The 23,223-nt window shown below is 41.5% G+C and overlaps 1 protein-coding gene across 3 annotated transcripts; it reads left to right on the forward strand.

Moving 5' to 3' along the window:
• The first annotated feature begins 5 nt into the window (after nt 1-5).
• On the forward strand, nt 6-22,998 carry MAPK14 (mitogen-activated protein kinase 14). Of its 3 annotated transcripts, none has more exons than XM_001232615.5 (12): nt 6-262; nt 5,985-6,114; nt 9,103-9,161; nt 9,523-9,634; nt 10,191-10,220; nt 10,703-10,750; nt 11,201-11,315; nt 12,350-12,421; nt 17,030-17,109; nt 19,720-19,798; nt 20,076-20,249; nt 20,644-22,998. In XM_001232615.5, the coding sequence occupies exons 1-12, from the start codon at nt 147-149 to the stop codon at nt 20,709-20,711; spliced, it is 1,083 nt and encodes a 360-aa protein (XP_001232616.1). In that variant the 5' UTR covers nt 6-146; the 3' UTR covers nt 20,712-22,998. The 3 variants fall into 3 exon arrangements, 2 of the variants coding, with proteins under 2 accessions (XP_001232616.1, XP_419263.2); XM_419263.7 differs by lacking the exon at nt 17,030-17,109 and adding an exon at nt 19,107-19,186; XR_005841869.2 differs by lacking the exons at nt 20,076-20,249; nt 20,644-22,998 and adding an exon at nt 19,087-19,186 and having other exon boundaries at nt 19,720-19,765.
• Nucleotides 22,999-23,223: the final 225 nt, after the last annotated feature.

Below are 23,223 nucleotides of genomic sequence, written 5' to 3' on the forward strand. Positions count from 1 at the left end.
AGCGAGGCGGGGAGAAGGAAGGAAGGAAGGAAGGAAGAAAGAAGCGAGCTCTGCTGCTGCTGCTGCTGCTGCTGGAGGTGCTGCCGCAGCCGCGGGCACAGCCGCCCCCTCCCGCCGGGCCGGGCGGGGTGGGCTCCGCAGCCGAGATGTCTCAGGAGCGGCCCAAGTTTTACCGCCAGGAGCTCAACAAGACGGTGTGGGAGGTGCCCGAGCGCTACCAAAACCTCTCCCCGGTCGGGTCCGGGGCCTACGGCTCCGTCTGGTGAGTGGCGGCCGGGGGCGGCTCCGGGCCGGGTTCTGCCCCGGGCACCGCTCGGCCTCGGGTGCCGCTCCGCGCCGATCCCCCTCCGCCGCAGCCGGCAGCCCCGGGCATTGCAGCACATGGCAGGTGGCACCGGGACATTTTTGCAGGGAAAGATAATCGCGTCCCAGCCCCCAGCGTGATCTCATTTGGGCATATTTCGCAGTGCCTTCTTGCAGCTGGGAGGTGGGGGTGGAGAGGATGCGGGCTGGCAAGGCCCCGAGCTCCGCAGAGCTCTACTCCTGTCCCAGTTTTCTTCTGGACTTGGAGGATGGATTATGAGCTCGGAGCTGCAGAGAGCTTCTGCGTCCCCGACTCCTTGCAGAGGGCTGCAAGAACCATTTTAGAACCATTTTAGCAGCTCTGCGCGATGTGCGATGAGCACTGTGTGTGCTGCCCGCAGGAGCAAAGTCTGGAGTCTGCATGCAAGAACAAGGAGAGCTCGGAGTTGGGCTCGGTTTTTAATGCTTGTTTCATAGCAACGCATGCCTCGCTTGTAATTTCTGTGCAAAAATTTATTGGATCGTGAAATGCAAATCAGCTGGACTGCTGACATCGCTTAATCTTAAAGACAAGGTTGTGTCTGGATTGGATTGACGTTCAGACTTGAGCAGTCACCTAACAGAGGTGAATAAAGCAGCATAGACTGCGGCGCCTGTCGCACTGAACATGCTGGTTTTTGCTCTGTCAGTGAGATCGGAGTTCTCGTATGGGTGTGTAATGACTGTACATCTGCTGCTGTCTTGGAGCAGGCATGCCTATTTTTTTCATTAACATAACGTACAAATTTATATCATGACTATCATTTGTATTTTAAGGAGCAATGCATGCTGACCTCTATTAGTAGAAAAAGGAGTTGCTTTGCATGCACTGCAGTTTTAAAGAAGTCGAGTTCTCTCCTGTTCTGCTGTCAGGAAGCTCTGCTGAATTAATACACGTTTCTTAAAACTGCTGTGTCCAGAGCGTGTAAATGATTGTATGTCATAAAAGACAGAGCCTACCAGTTACAGTACCAAGGGTAACCAATATATCTGCTGATTTATTTTTTAATAATTGAAGGGTTTAGTTCTGGTGAAAGAAAGGGCTCAGTGCCCCAGCTGATAAATACCCCTTCAGCTGCTGTGGTTACGTAACTCCCTCGGTGCAATAGGAAGTAGATTTGCTCTGGGTCTGTTGTATTCAGGCCGGCCCTACGCAGTGTGTGCAGCTCGTTCCTCTTCTGTTCTCCCCCTTCCCAGGTCTGTTCTGTACATAATGCTTCCAATGTTTGTTTTCACAACCAATTACTGAAGAGTTTGCATCACGAATTTCCTGTTGTGCTGCCTCCGAACTTTCAAAGATTGTGCAACTGTGTTCAGCCTGGATGAAACAGCTCTGTCTTGGAAGCAGTTTCAGATGTGTGGCGCACGGATCTTAGCGGTCTTTTTCATGATTTTGAGTTCTACCAAAAATGTCTTTCAGAAGTGCTGCTCAGACAGACAAGTAATAGAGAAAAGAATTACCTGTGCATGTATAATTAACTTTGTAATGTAAAGCTCCAAACGGTGATGCACAGCATTGAGGATGTTCCTAGCACGTCTTGTTCCACTCTGCTCCTTTAGAGAGTTTCTTCCCTCTTCCTTATCCTGCTCTGGGAAGATGTACCTGCATTTATTTCAGACTTGGAGTGCTCTCTGTTTTGGGATTTAACCAGCCTTAAATGGAGCAGTTAAATGCACTCCTGCATTTGTCTACAGCACTGTTAGCTTAGAATATAATGAGACACTTTATTTAGTTGTCGAGATGAGAGATTTAAAAAGGAGGACTTTTCTAGAAAGTGGATGAAAAATTAATAAAAGATTTAAGTCTGCAAATGAATCAATTTTTTTGCAGTCAGTGGATGGAGAATGGTGTTCTGTGCAGGCAGCCAAAGCATGTCCGTAGTGTTAGAGTGAGTGTTCTCGTGTCTTCTGGAGCACTGGGACGATATTCAAACAGGCAGCTCGGGTATTCTTCAGGGTCTATATTTAAAAACTGAAAATATGTGGAGATTAAAGTAGTGCTTTGGTGCCAATACTTTGAGAAACGCCAATATGTACTCTCAGATCGTTCATCACTAAGCCACGTTAACAATTGCGGTGACATCTGTTGTGTGAAGTGATATTTCAATTTGTTCTTGCCAGAGTTTTGTATATTCATGTAAGTTTTCTGCATTACAAGGATTTTGTCAAAATCAGTAACAAGGTCTGCACTAAAACATATGTGGGTTACTGAAATATCAGTCTTGCATTCTTTATATAAGAGAGGGGTCGGTGCAGCATCTTGCAGTGGGAGCTGTTGGGCTGTCCGGGATGGGTGGGCGGTGAGTCATAGTTCAGCAGGCTGCTGGTGGTGTCTGCAGGCATTAGTTCACCCCTTTTAAGCAAATGGGTGCTCTGATGCTTGTTGCCATCAGCTTATAAAATGTGAAGGCAAATTTGGTGTGCTCCTAGCAGTTTATTAACAGCTATTTCTGTACATTAACATTTTTGCTTTAATCACTTTGCAGACTGTTATTTCCTTTGGAAAGGAAACTGCTAAGTCTTACTCTTGCTCAGAATCTTGCATAAGAGTCCTTCAGCTTCTCCTGTTTGCAGGCTGTCAGGCTACAGAGCTGTTACAAAACTGAGAGGTCTGCTCCTCTCTTTCGTAGTTGTACCAACACTGACTGAATGTCCTGGGCGTGATGAAGGTACTGAGATGATTCCCCTACTTATAAACTAGCAGAAGAATGCAGTGGGTTTAAGACATTTTAAACCATCACTCTGAAGGAAATGAAATAAGCCTAAATATCACCTTTTTAGCAGCAGTTTCTCTGTGTACTTTTTCTGTCCACTGTGTGTCTTTAGGCTTAGTAATCCCTTACTAAGATGTGCAATGCCTCTGTACACAGGAGAGGTACCAGCTTCTCCAACCAGGTGTACAGGGATACGAAAAGAATTGCAGCACTGTGAGGGGTACGGAGCAGCCATGCAGGTGTCAGAATATGGGAGAGGAAGGAAGGTCAGCCAGCAGTGGGCATGCACAGAAAAGCAGGAAGCAGAGCTCAGGAAGGGAAGGCTGTTTTAAGCTGTAGCTCATTTAGAGGCTGTTCAATGTGCTGTGTAACGACTTATAAAACATAGCTGTGATAAATTTTGGATTTATGTTGATCTTGTTTTAGAAGGGGTTTGGAACTGTGGATCATGCAGTTTTTCCCCAGCTGGTCTTTTTTAGCTGAAGTACGGTGGGTGTAATGCAGCTGTTTTAGAAGCATGATGCAGCTGTGATGGAAGGCAGCTTAGTGTGTTGTAAAGTGCTTTCCCAGCTGACAGCTGTTGCATAGCTCTGTGTTCTGTACTTGTTAAAACCATGCCCGTATCTGTAGGGAAGCAGGTTTTAGGCCTCAAACATGACCAAGCATAGAATTCTTTTGACTTCAAGAGTAACTCTAGATGCAAATGTGCACTAATGTGGTATTTTCTCTCCTGAGCTTGTGCACGATGTCACTGCGCTGGCTGAATAGTTTTCAGCTCTGCTGGCTGCAGTTCTCCTTGCAGATTAGAAATCTTCTGCAGCAGACCAGCGACTTGTTATGATCCCCAAAACATTATTTAAAAATCAGATGAAACTGTATTTCCTTTGGGCTCTCAAGAGTTTGCATTACAACTGGTGGTTCTGAAGTCATCTCTAAAAAGAATAACGTGGAAACTGGGATGGAAATGTAGCTGTAGAGGTGGTAGCTGCAGGGATCGGCAGGAGATTCCCTTCTTTGCAAGATGAAAAAAAAAGATGGAGCACGCTGCCTTTTGCACCCGAGGTACTTGGCAGCTGGTTGAGATTCCTGACTAATTCACAACAGCCTGTACTGAATGAAAATGACTAACCTTACTTTTGTGCTAAGTCCTAGAAAACACCTTAAGTATTGTCATCCAGTTAGTGTGAATTAGGTATGACTGCATTGTGTATTCGTGAGCTGTTGTAGCTGAAATATCCATTTTGTAGTAGTGTGTGAAAACTTAATGTGGATCATTTGAAAGCAAGATTAGAAGTTGAACACTTAATTGCATTTTCCATAGGTGCAGGCTGGATGAGGTGATCATTAATGGGCATTCTTGTAGACAGTATGGAGTAGCTGCAGTAATTCAGCTATGGCAATTTGGTGCTCCTGTGATCTTCCTTCTAGCTGTATTTTCATCTCTCTTCCAGAAAGTTCCTTGCGCTGTGTGTACAGATATCTCTTATACAGAAGGAGATGCCCTTTTCCGTCATGCAGGGGTTTTCCCATTGCCTTGCAGGACCTCAGGGAAGGATTGCTGTTGGTAGAAGCAAGTTTGTATTTTATTTTCTAGCTTTAGTTCTTGTAATCATAATACAACAAGTTCCTTGGAAACTGCAACTTTGAGATAAGTTATCTTTCTGCAAGTGAGTTCATTAATTTCTTTTCAGTTAGCTTTTTTTTTTGCCTGTGCAATTGTGAGTTTGTTCTGGAACTACTTTTGTGATTGGTTTTGGAGCTGTTAGGTGAACTGCTTTGCATTTTGTGTTTGTAAATGTAACCTTTCCTTGTCCCTCCATGCTGATCACAGGCCAGCACGTTCTTGCTTGTTACTGCATTGGGAGCCTGCCCTGCATCGGACTGCAGGAGACTCAACTAATGTTGTCCTCCAACTTTCTCACTTCCACCCTTTCCCCACGTTTGTAATTTTGTATCAGTATAACCTCAATTTCACATCCTGTTTCTGCTCCTCCTTCCTTTTTGATGACAGACCAGAGCTAGTTTTAGATAACAGCACTGAAGACAAGAAGAAAAAAGTAATTTGATTGCTAGCTAAGTGCCTGCTTTTCCTTAGGTCTCTAAGTACGCAGCCATGAGCTTTGGAAGGTTCTGTGCAGCATATCAGGATTGTCACATCTTTCTCCTAGTGCTTAAAGCTTTTGTTGTTTCACAAGTATTGGGCTTTTGCTTCTGAATTTTGTCAATGAAGAGATTATGGAAGAGCTTCAAGGAATGATGTTGCAGTGTGAAGCATCTGTTATGTGCAGACACAACAAGTTATCACGTAATTGGCATTAGTTTTTATGCATTATAAGGAATATTATTTTAATGTTTCTGCAAATTTTAGTAATGTACAGTGAAGTTTTACTTATGCACGTACATTTTTTTGTAGCAAGCATTTAGGATTGGGTGCGATGTGCCTGTGAGGTTTTATTTCATCTTGAATTGAGATGAACAACCATTGTCAGTGACTTCTCCTAGCAGCAGGCATGAGATTTTTGTATGGGCTTAAACCATAAAAGGTGGCATTTTGAGCACAGCAAATTATTTTGTGATAAAGTGTGCTTTATGAGAATAGGTTTAAGAATACAAGTATTATTCTTCTCTCCAGAGTTTTGTTGCTTCTGTTACGTTTAAAATCATTAAAGATACTATTTTCCCTTTAGTAGGTGAACAAGTTTTATCTTAGAAATGCTTTCAGTAAAACCCAGCATTTGTATCGATGTGTGGGAATTTGCAGTCAGGTTGCAGACCAGGATGCCTGGATGTTATTGGCGGTGGAGAGAGGGAGAAATCGAATCGGCTATGTGACTCAGTCCCTGCACAGTTGCTATCTGGAGCTGCTAAGTGGATTTGAGAGTGTTTATAAGTGATTCATTTTGACAATTTGATTACTCTTTGTTGTAGTTCTGCCTTTGACACAAAGACTGGATTGCGCGTGGCTGTAAAGAAGCTTTCCCGACCATTTCAGTCTATCATCCATGCCAAAAGGACCTACCGAGAACTACGGCTACTGAAGCATATGAAACACGAAAATGTAAGTTGAAGGAGATGATGTGAGAAGTTGGGCTATCCAGCATTCAAGGCTGATTGCACAGGTTTTTCAGATAGTAAATACACAACTTGCAGTAGTTCAGTGAATCATGGTTGAAGGTTTTTTTCCTGCTTTGTGTCTTCGTGTCAGAAGGGGTTGGAGCAGTTGTTCACTATATTCCTATAGATGAACAGGAATAAAAAAGGGGAGGTAAAGATATCAGTTCTTGCAAGTTGTCCATTTCAACAACAAAACAGACCATGAATGGTTATACTAAGCTATGCTATATGCTGTCTAATCGTTTTTTGTGTTTAACTTCTGTTTGCTATAGAAACTAGTTGAGCAATTCTCTGTGTTTGTGGCATTAAGACACTGGCATATTAACATTGCATGCTGTTCAGAGCAAATACTGCCTGCAATTGAGCAAAAATTCTCTTGTCTTCTGTAGAGCCGTCAACATCAAGAGGAAAGGAAGGCTCTTAATTTTTATACAAGTGTACTCCAATGTAGCAGAAGGGAAATATTGTTTTGGAAGTGGGCTGAGCAAGCCTAGCGTTTCTAACGCAACAAACAAGCCCAGTTTTGATGGAAGGTTCTCCCTGAATGATCGGATCAGAACTTCTTTTGTGGCAGTTGTGATTGTGTGCTATGGCTTCTTACTACCGCAGCAAGCAGATGGTATCCCTTGAATCTTGTTTGCATTGTCAGTGTGGCTGATGTAATTGGACCTTTTGGTGCACACACAGACTGCACTCAGTAGTACTTCCTCAGTGCCTGTATGTGATGCTGTTATCTTAATGACAGAGGTAGCGATCGATCCTGCTTAATATCCATCCCCCAAAGATTTTTTCTGTACCTTTTCTCATACCTGAGATATATTCAAAGCTTTCTTCTAGAATTGTTTGGAGAATGTGTTCAGACGGATTGATGCGCTGATGTAGAGATACATTTTGTCCAAGCTAATTAGGTTAGATTTCTATGATTCTGTGATTACGCAGTGGGAACTAGCCTGGTGCTACAGCAGTTCTGTGTCTGGTGTTCATTAATATTTTTGATTAGTGTTGCAAAGTGCATATGTAGCTTCGAGAGTAAGAGATAAGATGATGATGTTTGATTTTTTTACATATAGAAGTGTTTATTATCAGTTTATCATACCGCTGTCTGTCTGTGGGAAGTTTATCTGGGTTGTGGTTTAAAAATCCTGCAGATGCAGAGATGCTCAGAGCCAATTCAGGCAGGCTGTTTAGTTCAAGCAAGCTGACTATTCAGATCTCAGTTTGGAAGTAAAATACACTGCTTTACATGATGCAGAACACTTCAGCAAATCTGGTAAGTGCAGCATGCTAAGGATCTTGTGCAGGGCTGGTTTTTGGTCCTATATCTAGGCTGGTCGTGTTGATCTTGAGCAAATAAATCTGCTGGTGGAGCAGTCAGGCATGGTTGTGTTATACTTTCAAGATCCAGGAGGCCTCATTAGCTTACATAAGTCAGAGTACTGAACAGGTGTGAGAGTGAACTTTGGTGTCCTATGAAGAAGTTAACAACCTAAAATGCAAAGGGTATGCAGAAATGAAGGAGTTGATTCTCAGTCTGTGGATGACCAGCTTCATTAGAACTGTGTCAGTGATGTGCTACAGAGTAACTGTATTTGTTTGTGAAACTTGTCGGTGAGAAAGACATGGATAGTTCAGTAGTGTGCTTTACACTGTAACAAGATAAAAATGGTAAGGAAGGAAATGGAAATCCAGGTAACAAAGTCAGTTTTTGTCTTTTTCCTGCTAAACTGGGAGGATAATGTTGCATATTTTCTGTAAATATTGGTATGGAGGAGTCCACAGAACAAAGGAAGCATAAGAGTTATTTTGCAGCATGGATGTTAATGATAAAAGGATGATTCTGTCATTCTTGACAATTGCAAATGATGGTATAAAAAATGTGCTGAAAGGGAACCTTGGCATCAAACTCTTGGTTTAATATGCACCATTGAACCATTGCTGAGGTTACTGAAATGTGTATACTGAAATTGATATGTGTGATGCATATGAATCAAGGCAGGTGAGATGCAAGCTTAAAATAGGAGGAAGGAGCACCTACCTTTATTTCATATTCCTAAGTTGTGCTGTGCTGCTAAGAGAAGGACAATAAGTTTTAAAAGCAAATCTCAGTGAGAATTTGAACAATTTTATGGACCAGATGGGTTATTTTCAAAATAAAATGTAAATGACATAGAAGGTAGTTACAGGGTAATAAGGTATAATCAAGCATTTCCATGAGGTAACGCATACGTACCCTTTTGCTCTCCACTGCTGGAACAGTTTAGCTGTGAAAATGAGGGGTGAACTGGAGACTCTTAGGGCAGCAGATATAAATGGCAGTGTGAAGCCGTCAACTCTTGGTGAAATTTGGGTCTGTGCTGCAGTGTGCTGTTTTTCTGACTTATTTCACTTCTACTTATTTTCCAGTGTATACATTATTATTTGTTGCTCGCATTAGAGATCCTTGGTGGTTTTCTTCCTCTAGCTATTACTCAGTGCAAGTGGGGAAAAAAAAGATGTCTCCTGCTACTGATCTAATATGTAGTCAACAGCGTAACTAAGAACCTAGCAGGAAGCAAACTGATTTCTGCCTGGTGTTTGCTCATCCATTTATTTCCTCACCAAACTTTAGCTGGGTTTTAAATAAGGTATTTTTTAACCAGCACTGACACTTGCCTTTTGTGGCCTTGGCTTGCTTTGGCTCCTGTTTGATGTTTTAAGTGGATGGTTGGTGTGAAAGACTGCTGTATATTTTGACTGTAATTTTTTTTACTCAGTATTTGAATACTTGTTTCTGAACTTGTGTGATTACTAATTTGCCTACATCCAAATGATTCATGTAGTTGGAAATGAAACCTCTTTTGGAAGGAGCAGTTTCTGTTCCACAAAGGACCTTATTAGCTGTATCGCTTATATGATTAATGTATTTCATGGCTTTTTCACTTTGCCTTTCCAGGTGATCGGCTTGCTAGATGTGTTCACCCCTGCCAAGTCTCTAGAAGAATTCAATGATGTGTAGGTAACTTCTCTGAAAATTGCAACGAAACATCTTTTTTATCTTCCCTCTCCCAGGTTATTGTAGGAATTTTGCTGCCTTAATTTGTCTGCCATTATTTTGAATCAGCTGTGGAATTCAACACAAGTTACTGGGACACCCTATACTAAAGGACTTTTCCAGCTTGTTAATGTGTGTTTTATTGGCCAGTGCTGTAGGAATCAGTGCACTGATCTGCTGTGTTATTTAATGAGCTATGAACTATATTTTATTCAGTAAAATGCTCAGGAGGCTGCCATGATACTGGAGCTTTGTAAGGAATTCCTCTCCTAATCATGTTGAAGGGATTGCTTCATAGCCTGTGTTTCCTTTTGTTGATAGGTACTTGGTGACACACCTCATGGGAGCAGATCTAAACAACATTGTGAAATGCCAGAAACTTACAGATGACCACGTGCAGTTCCTCATATACCAGATTCTTCGGGGGCTGAAGGTACCTGCTTCTGTCCTGCCTGAACAGTGGTAACTCCTCAGCGGGGAGTGGAAATTGTGGATGAATGTCATATCCTCAGAATTTCATATGAATAAATAGAGAGGCTTCCCTAATATTCCTAAGTATTGTAGGATAACCTGTTATTGTTTTTTCCTTTCATACCTCTTTGTGGCTTTGCATCAATAAAGTTATGTATGATTTCAGAAGATATCTAGATATGTTCCTGTGGACAAAGTCTGGAAAGTTATGATGTGTGCTGTCTTTTAATCTTCCATGTCTGTGTCTTCAGTTTGGTTTTCTTACGTTATCTGCTCCTGGGTGTTCCTGGTAGTGTTCCTGGGTATTCCTAAGGAGAGACTGAAAATGAAACACTGATGTACTTGCAAGCTGTGTAGATGCTGTATTTGGTTCCTCCAGCAGACAAGCTGTAGCATTTTGTGTGTGTGTGTGTGTGTGTGTGTGTGTGTGTGTTGGGTACGACAGTGTTGTCTAGTGAGGAAATGAGAAGAAGGCTATTTGAGCTGTTACATGTAATCTTTTTTGTTTTGCCTTACAGTACATCCATTCAGCTGACATAATACACAGAGTAAGTATTTACCCTAAGATTACTTCCCATACTGAACAAATGTCTTTTAAAAATGTAACGCAGAATCTTACAATGTAGCCTCTAGAATCAAGAAGAAATTTTCTGAGAATTATTTCAGTAGAACAGCGGAGGTTAGCAATGGTTCTCCTGATCCTTAATTTCTTTTCCTACTTCTGTTTGGCCTGTATCTTTCTGAAGTAGGTTCTGTTTGTTAAATATTATACCACTACCACGAGTGCTGTAGATATATAAACATGCATTTTTGCTTGTATTTGACACCTGTGCAGACAGCACAAAATAGAGCTGGTTCTGGGATAAAATTATTTTCTTGAATATGGAGAATTGATGTTGAAAGCCACATAGAGAGTTTACCTGAATTTACATTTTTATCTACTTTAGACTTTTGCAACAACATATATACCGCCATTAATGCTGATACTGTTTAATTTTTTTTTTTTTTTTTTTTTTTTTTTTTTTTTTAGGATTTAAAACCTAGTAACTTAGCTGTAAATGAAGACTGTGAGCTGAAGGTAATACATTCATGACGTATGACTAGTTTGACCGTGATCTGAGTGAATGCCTTCTGGATATTCCTTGAAATGAAAGGGACAAAGTGATTTTTCATGGAAATACTTTTGTGGACCAAGCTAATTGTGTCCTTCTCAGTCATAAAAGGTTGCGAAGATGCTTGCATAGAATTTTTCTCGTCTGTGTGTTCATGTGTTTGTTTGTTTGTTTTGTTGTTTTTTTAAAATCATCCTGAAAATGAGCAGTTAATAGCTGTGATTTGGACTTGGCTATTTTCAGAGACAAGATATCTGGGTGTAATTCTGATGGAGTGCTGTGCTGTTCTAGCCTTTTAACAAGTCATGAAATTTAGTTTCATTGCAGTTGCACCACCTGTCCACCACTCAGTCCAAGACTTGGTACCACTGCAGTAATAGGTGGATGTCTTTGTTGTTGTTGTTGTTGTTCTATAGATCCTGGATTTTGGCTTGGCTCGACACACGGATGATGAGATGACCGGATATGTGGCTACCCGGTGGTACAGAGCTCCTGAGATCATGCTGAACTGGATGCATTACAACCAGACAGGTAATGCATTTTACTAATAGAAGGCTTCTGGGTTCTTGAGTTCCTTGTGGCAAAGTGCAGGGAAGGTTCATGTTCTTTTCTACTTGATTGTGTAAATTGACAGTTACACTAATTACGCTTCAGTGGGAGGTGACTAAAAGAAGTAAGACACAGAATTAGTATTAAAACCGCAATCTCATATCTAAGGTATGAATTATTATGATAGCATTTGCAACGCTTCCTTAAACTTGAATCTTTGAAACTGCAGTCAGCAAAATGTTATCACTACTTATCCCCTTTCCTAGCACAACTTTTAAAATAGGTAAATAGAATGTATCCAGGTGAGAAAGAAGGTGCCTTTTTAGGAAGCTGCTGGAAATGCATTTAAAAAACGCCTGTGATTATGCGGTAAAGAAATGCTAAAAATGCATAGGAGTGTTCTTTCTTTTCTTCTTAGCCACTTCTTCCTAATTATGTTCTCCTCCAGTTTGAATGGCTTCCCAGCAACACACCTTTCTTCCCTAGAATGCTTTCAGATCAAGCACAGAAAGGAAAAAAAAAAAAAAGGGCAAATTTTTTCTAGTACATGAATGCATATGAGTCAATACAAATAATGTGCTGTTCTGATTTCACACCTTATCCATTTTGTCTTTTCTCTTTTCCACCTGTGTGTATATGGACCTGTCTTGTCTGTAATGTAGCAGTTGGTGGTTGTTCAGGTAGAATTTATGTAAGACCAGATTTGTTCAGCTGTCTGTAACAGATTTCTTCCTCAATTTTGTAGATGCCTCCATAGCTCTTTGGTGTCCAATGCACATTACTTTCTGGAAGGAAAAGTTGCCTGACCTTGTCAGTATTGTGTTACTGGGAAAAGTCTTATACAAAGTGGTTACTGAGCAGTGCCAGTTTCCTTGCAACCTCAGTTTGTTTCAACACTGTGAGATTATTTAAGTGTAAAGTTGGTTGTAATTGTTGGATAGGGTGATTCTGTTGAGACTTTATTTTTCTGCCTTATGATTTTTTTTTTTTATTTCTTTTATTTTTTTTTTGTTCAGTTGATATTTGGTCAGTGGGATGCATTATGGCTGAACTGTTGACTGGAAGAACATTGTTCCCTGGTACAGACCGTATCCTTTACAAGTGACATACTTTCCAAAATGGGAGTTAGAGGCTTTCTCTTTGACATACTTCGCAAGGAGACAAGTTTTGTGTTGTGTTTTTTTTTTTTCTGGTGGTGCTTTTTTATTTCTTTGTTTTTAACTAACTAATGGCTTCTTTTACTCACAGTATGATGGAGTTCTCAATTTTGCTGCACATGGAGTCGTCACAGTGTGCGAGGAGGCAAATCTATTACCATTTATTGTCTGTTAGCATCACTGGAGTTGATCATTTCTGGGAGTTAATTTCTTTTAAGTTTATTTAAATCCGTCTCTTTTGAGTTTGTAGAAAAACAACTGCTTGGAGTAGTCTGTTTGCTGTGAATCCTCTCATGCTTCATGTTTGTAGGAAATATGAAGCACCCCTTCTGGCTTCTCTTCTGTATCCTGCTGGTATGCTATGAAAGCAGTGGACTTGAAGATTTCAGTGCTAGGGACCTCATCCCAAATTGCTCTGGAACATTTAGGTTCTACTTCTGTCCTTGTGTGTAAACAGACTGTAGCTTTCTTTCATTATATGCTTGTACTGACTTGAAAACACAAACATGGAAAAAATCTTTTCAAAATCATTTTTATGGCATCAAAGGGAGGTTGGTGGGACACTGGCACATCTGTGAGGGCTGGTCACTTCATTCCACAGGAGATCAGAACTGAGACTTGATGCCACTTGTTCTACTTAGAACAAACTTACAGAGATAGTTTACTTCTGTTGTGATTTTTTTCATTGCCTAAAAGGTGGAGTTTCTTTGTGAAAGACAATGCTATTGCCCACCCTTTATTGAACTTAATTATTTTAACCACAGATAGTTTATAAATAGCAGAAATTATTATTTCTTAATTGAAATAGGTTTGATTAAAAGAAAACTGGTGTTGGAAGTGCTGGCCTTCTGTGTACCGTGTCACTTCTGGAAAGCATCCAGGTTCCAAAACTCTATGGAAGAGGGAGCAATTCTCATTTCAGCTTTAAAAGTCTCATCTGCCTTCTCAGTATGCTCTGGCTTCATCATTCTTCTCTTTTTATGCCCATCTTCTTATAATCTCTTTCTAAATCTGTTGAACCCTCTGTATTCCCCTGTTTAGTTATCTTTGGTGTGTTTTTCTGTTGTTGAGAATAGAAGCAGAACTAGCGTGGAAGTGGCGAAGTAGCATGGAAAGAGTTGCCTTATTTCTACCAGCTGACTTAGCATGTGTAATTTGGTATAAGCAGGTTTTCTTCAAGAAGAAAAAGAATAAAAAATTGTTGTACCAGCCAAGGCCTTTCAGCTACAGACACCATTGTGCCCCAGTAGCAGTGGCGCTTAAAAAAAATCTTGATATTTGCAAATAAACCATTTCCTGGTAGGATTTGTAACATGTAAGCAATGCTTTGCAGTGTGTTGATGAATTGAAGCATGGAAGATAACTGTTCTGTTCTCCAGCTGGAATAGATAATAATATAATGCAAAATAAAGGAAAATAAGTTCTAAATGACTTGCTTTGTCAGATTAGAATAGTTGGCTGATTTCTGTCTCCCTGAGGATGTGTGCGATCCTTTACGTTGAACACCGAACTTCCTTTGTATACGATAGTAACATTTTTGATTTAAATGCTTTTCCTGTTCTGAATGGGTTTGGTATAAGAAAAAATAGGCTCAATCCTTCTCCATTGTTGGTGAAATTTTGTAGTATTGTAGTTTTTAGAGTTTTTGCATAGTAGTTCCCCACTTCGAGTAATGTGCATGCTGTTTGCTCCCGAGGTTAGAACATCACAGGAGTCGTGTTTGTGCATGTAAGTTAGATCTGGAAAGGCACCAAGCTATCAGCTTTCACTGCAGTTCTAATGTCTAAAGGCAATTAGAAGTGAATGGAAATTGACATTCCTGTTGCTTTTTGGTAGTGGTAGTTATTTTCTGAACTGTATAGCGTCACATTTCCAAAATGAAAGAGAAAATAGACTGAATAGGTGGTGTCTTCAGCATGCTTAAGACAATCCTCTTCCCGTTTGAGTGGTTCTGTGTTTGAAATATGGATCCCTCTCACTGAGGATTGGGCAGAGGTGATGTTTCTTACAGTCCATTGGGTGTTTTTTGCAAGGCACAAGCACCCAGTGCTTGTGACGGGTTTGTTTTCTCCGGTAAGTAAAAAGATGTATTCAGAAATGATCTTCAACATGTGTGATGGTTATGCCACTGACAAGCTAACGCCAAATTCTGTTTGAAGGATTTGTCTGTAAAGTTTCTGAATGTGGTGTTGTCATGAACTTAAAGCAATGTTTTAGATACGCTTACAAATTAACTCTGCTGTCACGAGAGGCTGAACTTTGCAAAATTATTACAGTATTTCTAACTTAACCTTGAATGTAAATTGAGTCCTTCCTTTTGTGGTCTGTGAATGGAAGCATTTGCGTGAAAGATAAATTTCTAATGTTGGTAACATCTCAGCAAGGAGGTGCGGGTGGGGAGCAGGGCTGTGGGAAGACTAGAGAGAAAAAATTGAGATAAGAATCATTCCCTCAGGATTTTAATACCAGGCATAGCTGGAGGCTTCCTTTCTGTTACTATTATATCTGTCATTAAAAATATGTTCCTGATTTTTTTTTTTTTTACAGCTCTTGTAATATGAGTGGTTCATACAGATAAGTAGGCGAGTGGACCTCGACAATTCAACTGGTGTTAAAATGATAACGCACAAATAAAAAAATGTTCTGTACTGGCTTAGCCATCTTCATTTTTCTGTATATTTTAAGTTGACTGTATTCCTTTTAAACTAACTCTGAAGAATACAAATATAGATTTGTTCAGTAGTGTGGTAACTCCATCATAACCAACTAGTCTGAAATGACACATTCTTCTGGTGCATCTTGGCTTTGCCTGTGGTGGCAGTTGCACCAACTTTCAGCCATGGCTTTGCCTGGAAAAGCTCTTAGTCTTATTCTGCCTGCTGCTGACAGTGGATGGAAGATGGTTCTCTAAGTTTCAAGTCATTGAGACTTACCAGTTTGTGGGTGTACCATGGTGATGGCATTTGGGATTTGCATGCTTTACTTTTCTTCTTCATGCACATGCTTTTTTAATTTGCTTTGTATTTCCTAAATTTGTTTTCTTGTCTGTAGTTGCTCATGGTCACTGGAATGCTGTAGGCCCTGTAGTTCAGCAGGTTATATTGGCAGATGTTCAACTGGATGCAGTGGTTTGGTTTTGGCATGCCTGTGGCAGTGTGGATTATACATGCTGTGTTTTCTTGTCTATCTGAAAAGACACCAAAGTGTAATACACAATATCTTCCTATAGCATGCTGCCCTTTGGGAAGAGCCGACAGTAAACTAAGCAACAGTGCTGCTGGCATGCCTGATATATTAAACACCTTTTAAAGAACTCAAATATTGAAGCCAAGGTATGGGATGTAACATCGGAGGTGTGTTGGCAGTCCTGTGCTTGCACAACTGTTTCTTGCACAAGAGTCTGTAAAAGCTATTAAGACTGTTCTAAGTGGCACTAAGAAAAGCCAGTTTAAATGAGCTAATTATATTCTGCTCATTCACCTGCATCAGTAGGTATATTGATTTCATTTTAAATGTTGATAATTAGTTGACAATTCAGTTACATCCAGATAGATACATTGGATTTACTGTTAGGTCTTTAGTGTTTGAGTAGGTGAGAGTTGGCCAAGCTGCTGGGTATCTGTGAAATTAGTTCAGGTGTTCTGACCAAGCACTTCTCCCAGGGGCTTTAATGTTATGTAAAACTTTGGACAGACTGCTGAAGCCTTCATCTCCTGATGTTAAAGTGTTGGTAATTTCCTTCATATACAGTTTGCCATTATCATGGGAACTTTGATGTGTTTAAAACAACAAGCAAACAAAAACCTACCCCAGCATTTCTAAATAACAGTCCCTTGGTGGGGTGCTTTTATGTAAGTAGAACTGCTTCACCATCAGACAGTTTTAGAAGCAAATGTAGAGTTCTTTCAGTATGTGAGTTAAAAGCTGTTTGAAGAAGGAGTAGTAACTGTACCTGAAAACATCAAGAAGGCATTGATCCTAGGAACAAATATTGTCTAGTGGGTAGATTGGTAGATTGTCAGTGGTGGGCAGAACCCAGTCGCTTACACAGCTTAGGAAGCAAGAAAGTGGCTGAATTATCTTGGAAGGTGCTCACAAAAGGCCTTTGCTTTCTTAATGTTAGTGCCTACCCTTTTCAACCTTCTGCTTCACTTTGTCTGTCACTAACGTGGCCTAATCCTGCTAATTGCTGCTATTGGTGGGGGCTGCAAGGGCAAGCCTGTGAACTGATCTCTGCCAGTGGGGCAGAATGCTTTGATGTCTGCTTCGTGATGGTTAGGGATGCCATGACCAGCACAGTGCATGCAGCGCATTTGTAGTCAAATTGTTCAACCTGTTTGATGCGGACAGAGATGTTATAAGTGGGCACTTGTTTTTATTTTTTCCAGGAGGAATGAATTCTTTTCCAGAAGGAAAGCTACTTAAAATAGCTTTTCAGTTGAGGTCTTGGCGGACACCAATGTTCAGTATTACGGAGCTGATGTTTTGCGCTTTTCATTTTGATTTGTCCCAGCATTTTCCTTTATGGTCCATCATTAGATATTGATCAGTTGAAGCTCATTTTGAGACTCGTTGGAACCCCAGGGCCTGAGCTTTTGAAGAAAATCTCCTCAGAGTCTGTGAGTTGACACTTTTGTAATATCCGCCCTTTCGGAAGTCCCAAGTTTGTGTGTTGCCCTCTTGTAGTCTGTCTGTAGTATGTGTTGGGATCTCTCTTCTGTTGTTTTTCTTTACTTCTGGATGGCTTTGATATGCTGTTTGTGTTCACTCTTTGCTCCTCTTAACTCTGCCTGTGGTATAATTTCTTCATTCCTTATTCTCTTTTTACTGCTTCATGACTTTTTTTTTCAGTTTGTGGGTTTATGCTTCGTGATCCATGGTACGATCAGATGCTGCTGGGGAAGTATTTCTCATGGCAAAGAACGTGAGGCTTCTCTCAGTTGTTATTTCTCCAGATTGCGTACCAAGGATCTTTCTGGTGAGGGAGATGAAATGAGAGCAGTGTGTTACCCTCAACATGCACAGTCCCTTCTGTAGCATGGTTAATTTCTGAAAGATTGCTGCAACCGCCTTTAGTTTTGTAGTGCAAGACCCAAAGTGCCTTTCAGGTACTTCTCTGTGTGTGGGGTCCCTTTGTTAGAAGAATCACGAACTTCCTTGCTGAAGGGTGACCTCTATGTTCAGTTCTACTGCCATTTTTATATTATTTCAGTCCTGGGTTGAGAACTTCTGCAAAGACAGAATTAAATGACATTTAGTGTTAAATATTTCTGGAGGTGACGTGCATAAAAGTTAGAGTAAAGGATGGTGTAACGGCGCAGACTAACAGGTCAGTCCACAGTGGGCAATGAACTTGTTTCCAAGCAGCTGGCAGTGTATTTCAGCAAGTCGCTCATTGCTGTGTCTGTTAAGTAATGGAGGATCAGCGTGGTTGAGCAGTAAGATTATTCTGTGCTGCATCTCGTGTTCCTTCTCACGTAACACTGACAGTAAATGCCAGGCGTGAGGTTAGCCTGGATGTACACTTCTGTGCAAGTTTGAATGAGTTGGTAAATGTACTGAATGTCACGTTAATTTAAAAAAGCACTGGGGTGTCTCTTGGAAAGGCAGAAATGATTAACCCAGGTCTCTGGGTGCCTGCATACTGGCCTTGGGAACTCTGATGAGGGGTATTGAGGTATTTTAAGTATAGCAGATTAATGAGAGAGCACAGCTTTAAAGGCTGACCAGGTTAAGCGAAAGATTAGCTTGTATATGTAAGATTGAAGTGTTGTCATTTAATATTGTGCAATAAAAATTGCTCTTAGCTAGGTTCAAATCATGAGTTTACTTAAATAAATAAAGTACTATTTCTACTACTCTACTATTTTTTCCGCTGTACAGAGGTAGCAAAACTATTAAGTATGTGAAGGCCTTTAATGTGTCACTGGAACAAATTCTGTATTTGTTTTTCTGCTGCATTACTTTAGTATCCTCTTACTTTCTCCATCCTGATCACTGACATCAACTAACTCTTGTCTTATGCAATGCTAATGTTTTGCTAATTTTGCATTTATTGCCTTCTATCACATCTCCCACATATCAAAGTGCATTTGAAGCTGTTTAGGAGGTGTCAGTTGTAAGCTGCTTTCACTACGCACCACAAGGAACTTAAATACTTTCTCTGCAGGAGGAAAAAAAACTGGTAACCAGTGTGTAGGATAAGATTTTTCTTTTTTTTCTTTTTTTTTCATTTTCCTGAGGCTTTTTGTAGCTGCAGCAGCCTAGGAAAGTTTTCTGAGGAATATATTCAGCCAAATGAAATGTCTGCTCTGGCAGCTTAGAACTGCTGGGAAATGTGAAAGCAACCTTACTGTAGTATAATGCTGCTTGTGGCAAACAGAAATACTTCATTTCTGTACTGATGCTGTTACCAACTGATCAGTAATTCTACATTGTCTTAAGTGTTCAGTTGTGCATTTGTGAAGCTTTCACAAGTATTTGGGAGAAAATAGTGGCCCCTGCCTGTTTGGCTTGTGCCTTGTGGTTTGCAGAAGAGATGCTTTGTATGCAGCTATTTTCTGTTTAAAATGGTTTTTGCACTGTTTTTAACAAAGCCCTTGACTAGGCACTTAAGATATTAACCAGCTTCAGCAGATCATGCGTCTGACGGGAACGCCCCCTGCATATCTCATTAACAGGATGCCCAGCCACGAGGTGAGCCCTGAGCAGATGAGGGGGTGGTTTGCAGGGCAGGTCACCACTTGCAGTGTTCGCTGCCTCTGAAAATGATAGGCTCGCATGTGGCATGGGGTGGGCCATTAACTACTTGTTCTTCAGCAACATTCTTGTACTAAGTGAAGACTTGAGATTGCACAGTGCTTACTCAACCACAGACTTCTGATACTCAGGAGAATCTGGATGTGAGTTGGTTTTGCACTGTGTGAAACGTGGCTTACCAGCAGACACCAACTGCACGCAGCCTCCCGTGCACCCCGGGGCAGGCAGCTCTGTACCTCTTTGCTTCCCAGTCTTGCATGAACCTCAAGTAATGTCAGCTCTTGCTCCGCTGTCCTGAGTGGCCTTTAGCTGGGAAGGGATAGCGCTGATGGGCTTAGTAAGTATCAGAATAAGTACAGAGGAGGCAAAGCAAGGAGACAGACCATAATAAGCAGTGATTCAGGATGATTGAAATGTACTGTCTTGGTGGCTGGATGGTATTATACTTAACAGACTATTTATTTCCACAGGCGAGAAACTACATTCAATCTTTGTCTTACATGCCGAAAATGAACTTTGAAAATGTGTTTATTGGTGCCAATCCATTAGGTAAGGCTTGACTCCTAAATGGGCTCTTCCCAAGGCTGAGCTTGGCGCTTTTCCTAAAGTTGCAGCAGTTGTTCAGAACAGAGATGCACGCATTTTTCAAAGTTGACGAAGTATGTATGGACTGTAAGGCATGAGGGAAGAGACTGTGGGTAATGGGGGGGCTCCAGAGAAATTAGAGTTTCCTCATGTACCTTGCGCTTTTATAAGCTTGCATTTCAGAATGTGTCACACAGCTCACTGTGTAAAATTGTTTCTCTTTTTCTCGGTGATTTTTCAGCTGTGGACTTGCTAGAGAAGATGTTGGTACTGGATACAGACAAACGAATTACTGCAGCAGAAGCGTTGGCTCACGCCTACTTTGCTCAGTATCATGACCCAGATGACGAACCAGTGGCAGACCCCTACGACCAGTCTTTTGAAAGCAGAGAGCTGGAGATTGAGGAATGGAAAAGTGAGTCTGGGGAGCAGGAGAGAGCCAACTTGAATTCCTGTGTGGTCCATTCCATGAGCTGCAGTTTGACTAAGCCATGGTAGTTAGAGGCACAAAAGAAGCTGAGAAATGTGGGCACTTGTTTTCTCAGGTCTTATACGGAGTGAATCTGTCACCTACTGTGCACATAAGTAGCATAATCCTTGCTAACTCCTACTGTATGCATACAAGCACATAGGGTAGCATGGTTGCTTACGCGTTTTTCAAATGTATTTACACATTAGTGTTCTGGAAGTATCTTTTTGTGCCTAGGAGTCTCTGAGATGGTTTATCCGTTATTTAAGATTGTTTTAAGGTTTTCTGCACAAAGGATATCGTTAGTACTCTGTTAAGTTTCTGACACTTTTCCCACCAGGCCTGACTTACGATGAAGTAATCAGCTTTGTGCCACCGCCGCTTGACCAAGAGGAGATGGAGTCCTGAGAAACCGCTCTCTTCTCTTTGTCCCACTTCACTGTGAGGGGAAGGCCTTTCGTAGGGACTCTCCAACTATCGTTCAAGTGCCTCGCCACAACAATATTCTCCTTGGTGGAAGGGTTTTGTGTGTGTTGAACTGGGGAGGGTGGGGGGGAGGGAGGAAAGCTGAGTCTATGTAAACATGCTGCATGCTCTCTTGTGTTCTGTGTACAGCCTGGGGCAAGCCTCTGAAGACCTGTTTTGACTGCTCTTTAGTCCTTCCACAGGAAGTATTCAACCAGTTTGTGCTACTGGGGTGAGGAGGGGAAGGTGATGTTCAGAGTTTGGTTATAGTTGTTGCCATTTATCAGTTGTTCTACAACTAACTAACCTCAAAATAAGGAAAATTGGTTCATAGGCTTAGAGAGCCCTCTTTTTTCTTCGGGAGTGAAGGTAGGGTTGAGGGATGTCCTTGTTCTGTGCTAGGTGGCTGACTTATATCCAGATCTTCCTGGTACAGGAGAACGTACAGGCTTTCTGACAACTGTCTGATTCTTGGAACGTGAAAAGATTTGTATGAAACTGTAAATATGTTTGTGCCTTAAATGAATGGGGAAAGAGGGGGAAGGAAGTCTGGAGCGAAGCATCTGGCCCTGCTGTTTTTTCAGGGTGAAGGCTCCCAGACAGCCAGGCATGAACTCTGTGTATTCAGGAAATAACTTTCCGAGGCAATGGCCTCTCCTTGGATTGGGTATTCCGTATTTTTTCCCTCTTCCCCTCCTCTAGTGGTGCAGTTTCTCAGCATTAGCTCCCTGGAGGCGGAGGCTGGAGAAGATTCTTGCTAGCCACGTTTGTGTATCTTGTTCCTTAAAAGGTGGGGTGTTCTTGCATGTCATAGCTGTATGCGCATGTAGAGCTGCTTGGTGTTTGTTGTTACACTGTGGGGTGGCACTGGGGCAGTTAAATCATCAGTGAACCGTTCACTGAGTACCTCAGCCAGTGCCACAAAATCACAGCATCCTTCCTCTTGTGCTGCAGCTCAGCGTGAAATACCTGCGAGTGTGGAGACTGACGAGAAAAGGGTAAAACATAAAGCACAGAAATGCACCTTTTCCTTTGTTCTGATCTTCTGGCTTCAGAGGAGACATTGGAATGGAGGGCTGCTTGTGAGATCAAGTGTAAAAAATGTTCTTTGAAGAAACAACTGTGGCATCCTGTGCCAGAATTTAAGTGATTTCCTGAGATTTTTTTTCTAAAGATGTTGGAATCCAAAGCAAAGAAATAAGCATGCATAAAAACACAATCTCCCTGTCGCTGTCTATATAGGTATTTATATAATATAAAACTAACATTTACTGGAGGACATTTTTACCCTCACGGATAAGAGCTTCTTGGCTGCTTGTTAGCAGGTTGACCTCTGCTTGAGGAAATGGGAGAAGGGAGTATGTTTGGATATAAACATGACAAAAGAATCGGTATTTTACAGGACTCTACATGAATTTAATGCCCAGTTAAGTACTGGCAGGAGGGGCTCTTTCTGTGTTTTTCTGTGCTAGAACTATGCTGTGGATCTCAGGAGCCTGACTGTAGGACCTGGGGAGGAGACGTTTTTAGACACTTATGTGTTGCAGGCGTCCTGTGTGTGCAACATAGCAGCTGTGTATGTGAGAAGAAGGGCTTTTGCAGTATTTTGCCATTCTTATTACCTGTGGGATGGAGAGGAACTGTTTGTAGTATTTTTACCACGTGTCTGAAGAGGCAGCACAAAGGGATGGGACACAAAAGATGAAGCCATCGATTCTTCCTAGGCTACTTTCCAGTGATCTCTTCAGGTCAAACGTTTTACAAAGTCTGGGGTGAGATGAAGAGGGAGTTCATGCTCTGCGATAATGCTCTCCTCAGACCAACAAAATGGAGACAAAACCTCTCTGCTGGACAAGCAGTCCGGGTATTCAAATGAAAAAAATGTAGATAGACTCTGTAAACCTACAGCAAGATTATTTTTATCAGCCATTTTATGTGTAGATGCTACAGTGTGATTCCATGTGGAAATACTGCTAAAGATTTTTAAAAACATAGACATTGTGCGTCTGTGCGAGTGGGAAGGTTTCGTTCACAGCCCTGCTCTGAGGGAGCTGTGTGGCACTCCTGCGTGCAGCGCAGTGCTGTTCGGCCACCTGCAGTCTGAACAGGAGGATGCACTTCAAAGAAGAGATCTGCTATTTCGTTTCTATCCATGAGTTTTGTTGTAATTGGTTATGCCGGATAAGGTGTCACAATACCACTGGTTTAAAAATAAAACCTATTTTTCAGATTTACTGTGCTGATGGTTCTCCTAACCCCTTGTGCTAAACACGTGGTTTTGGTGTGAGATGAACTCCTCCCTCGTTGTACAGGATCCTGCATCGTGGAGGGGTGGGCAGTGCTGCCCAACTGCAGGCACAGTGCTCACGTCTGTGGGACCCCCGAGTGGCTTTGGTACAAACCTGGCCTGGAGTCTGCATGACTACTGGGCAGTAAAAGTATGTGTAGTTTTTGT

Source organism: Gallus gallus, chromosome 26 (genome assembly GCF_016699485.2).
Source record: "Gallus gallus isolate bGalGal1 chromosome 26, bGalGal1.mat.broiler.GRCg7b, whole genome shotgun sequence".
Lineage (NCBI taxonomy): Eukaryota > Metazoa > Chordata > Aves > Galliformes > Phasianidae > Gallus > Gallus gallus.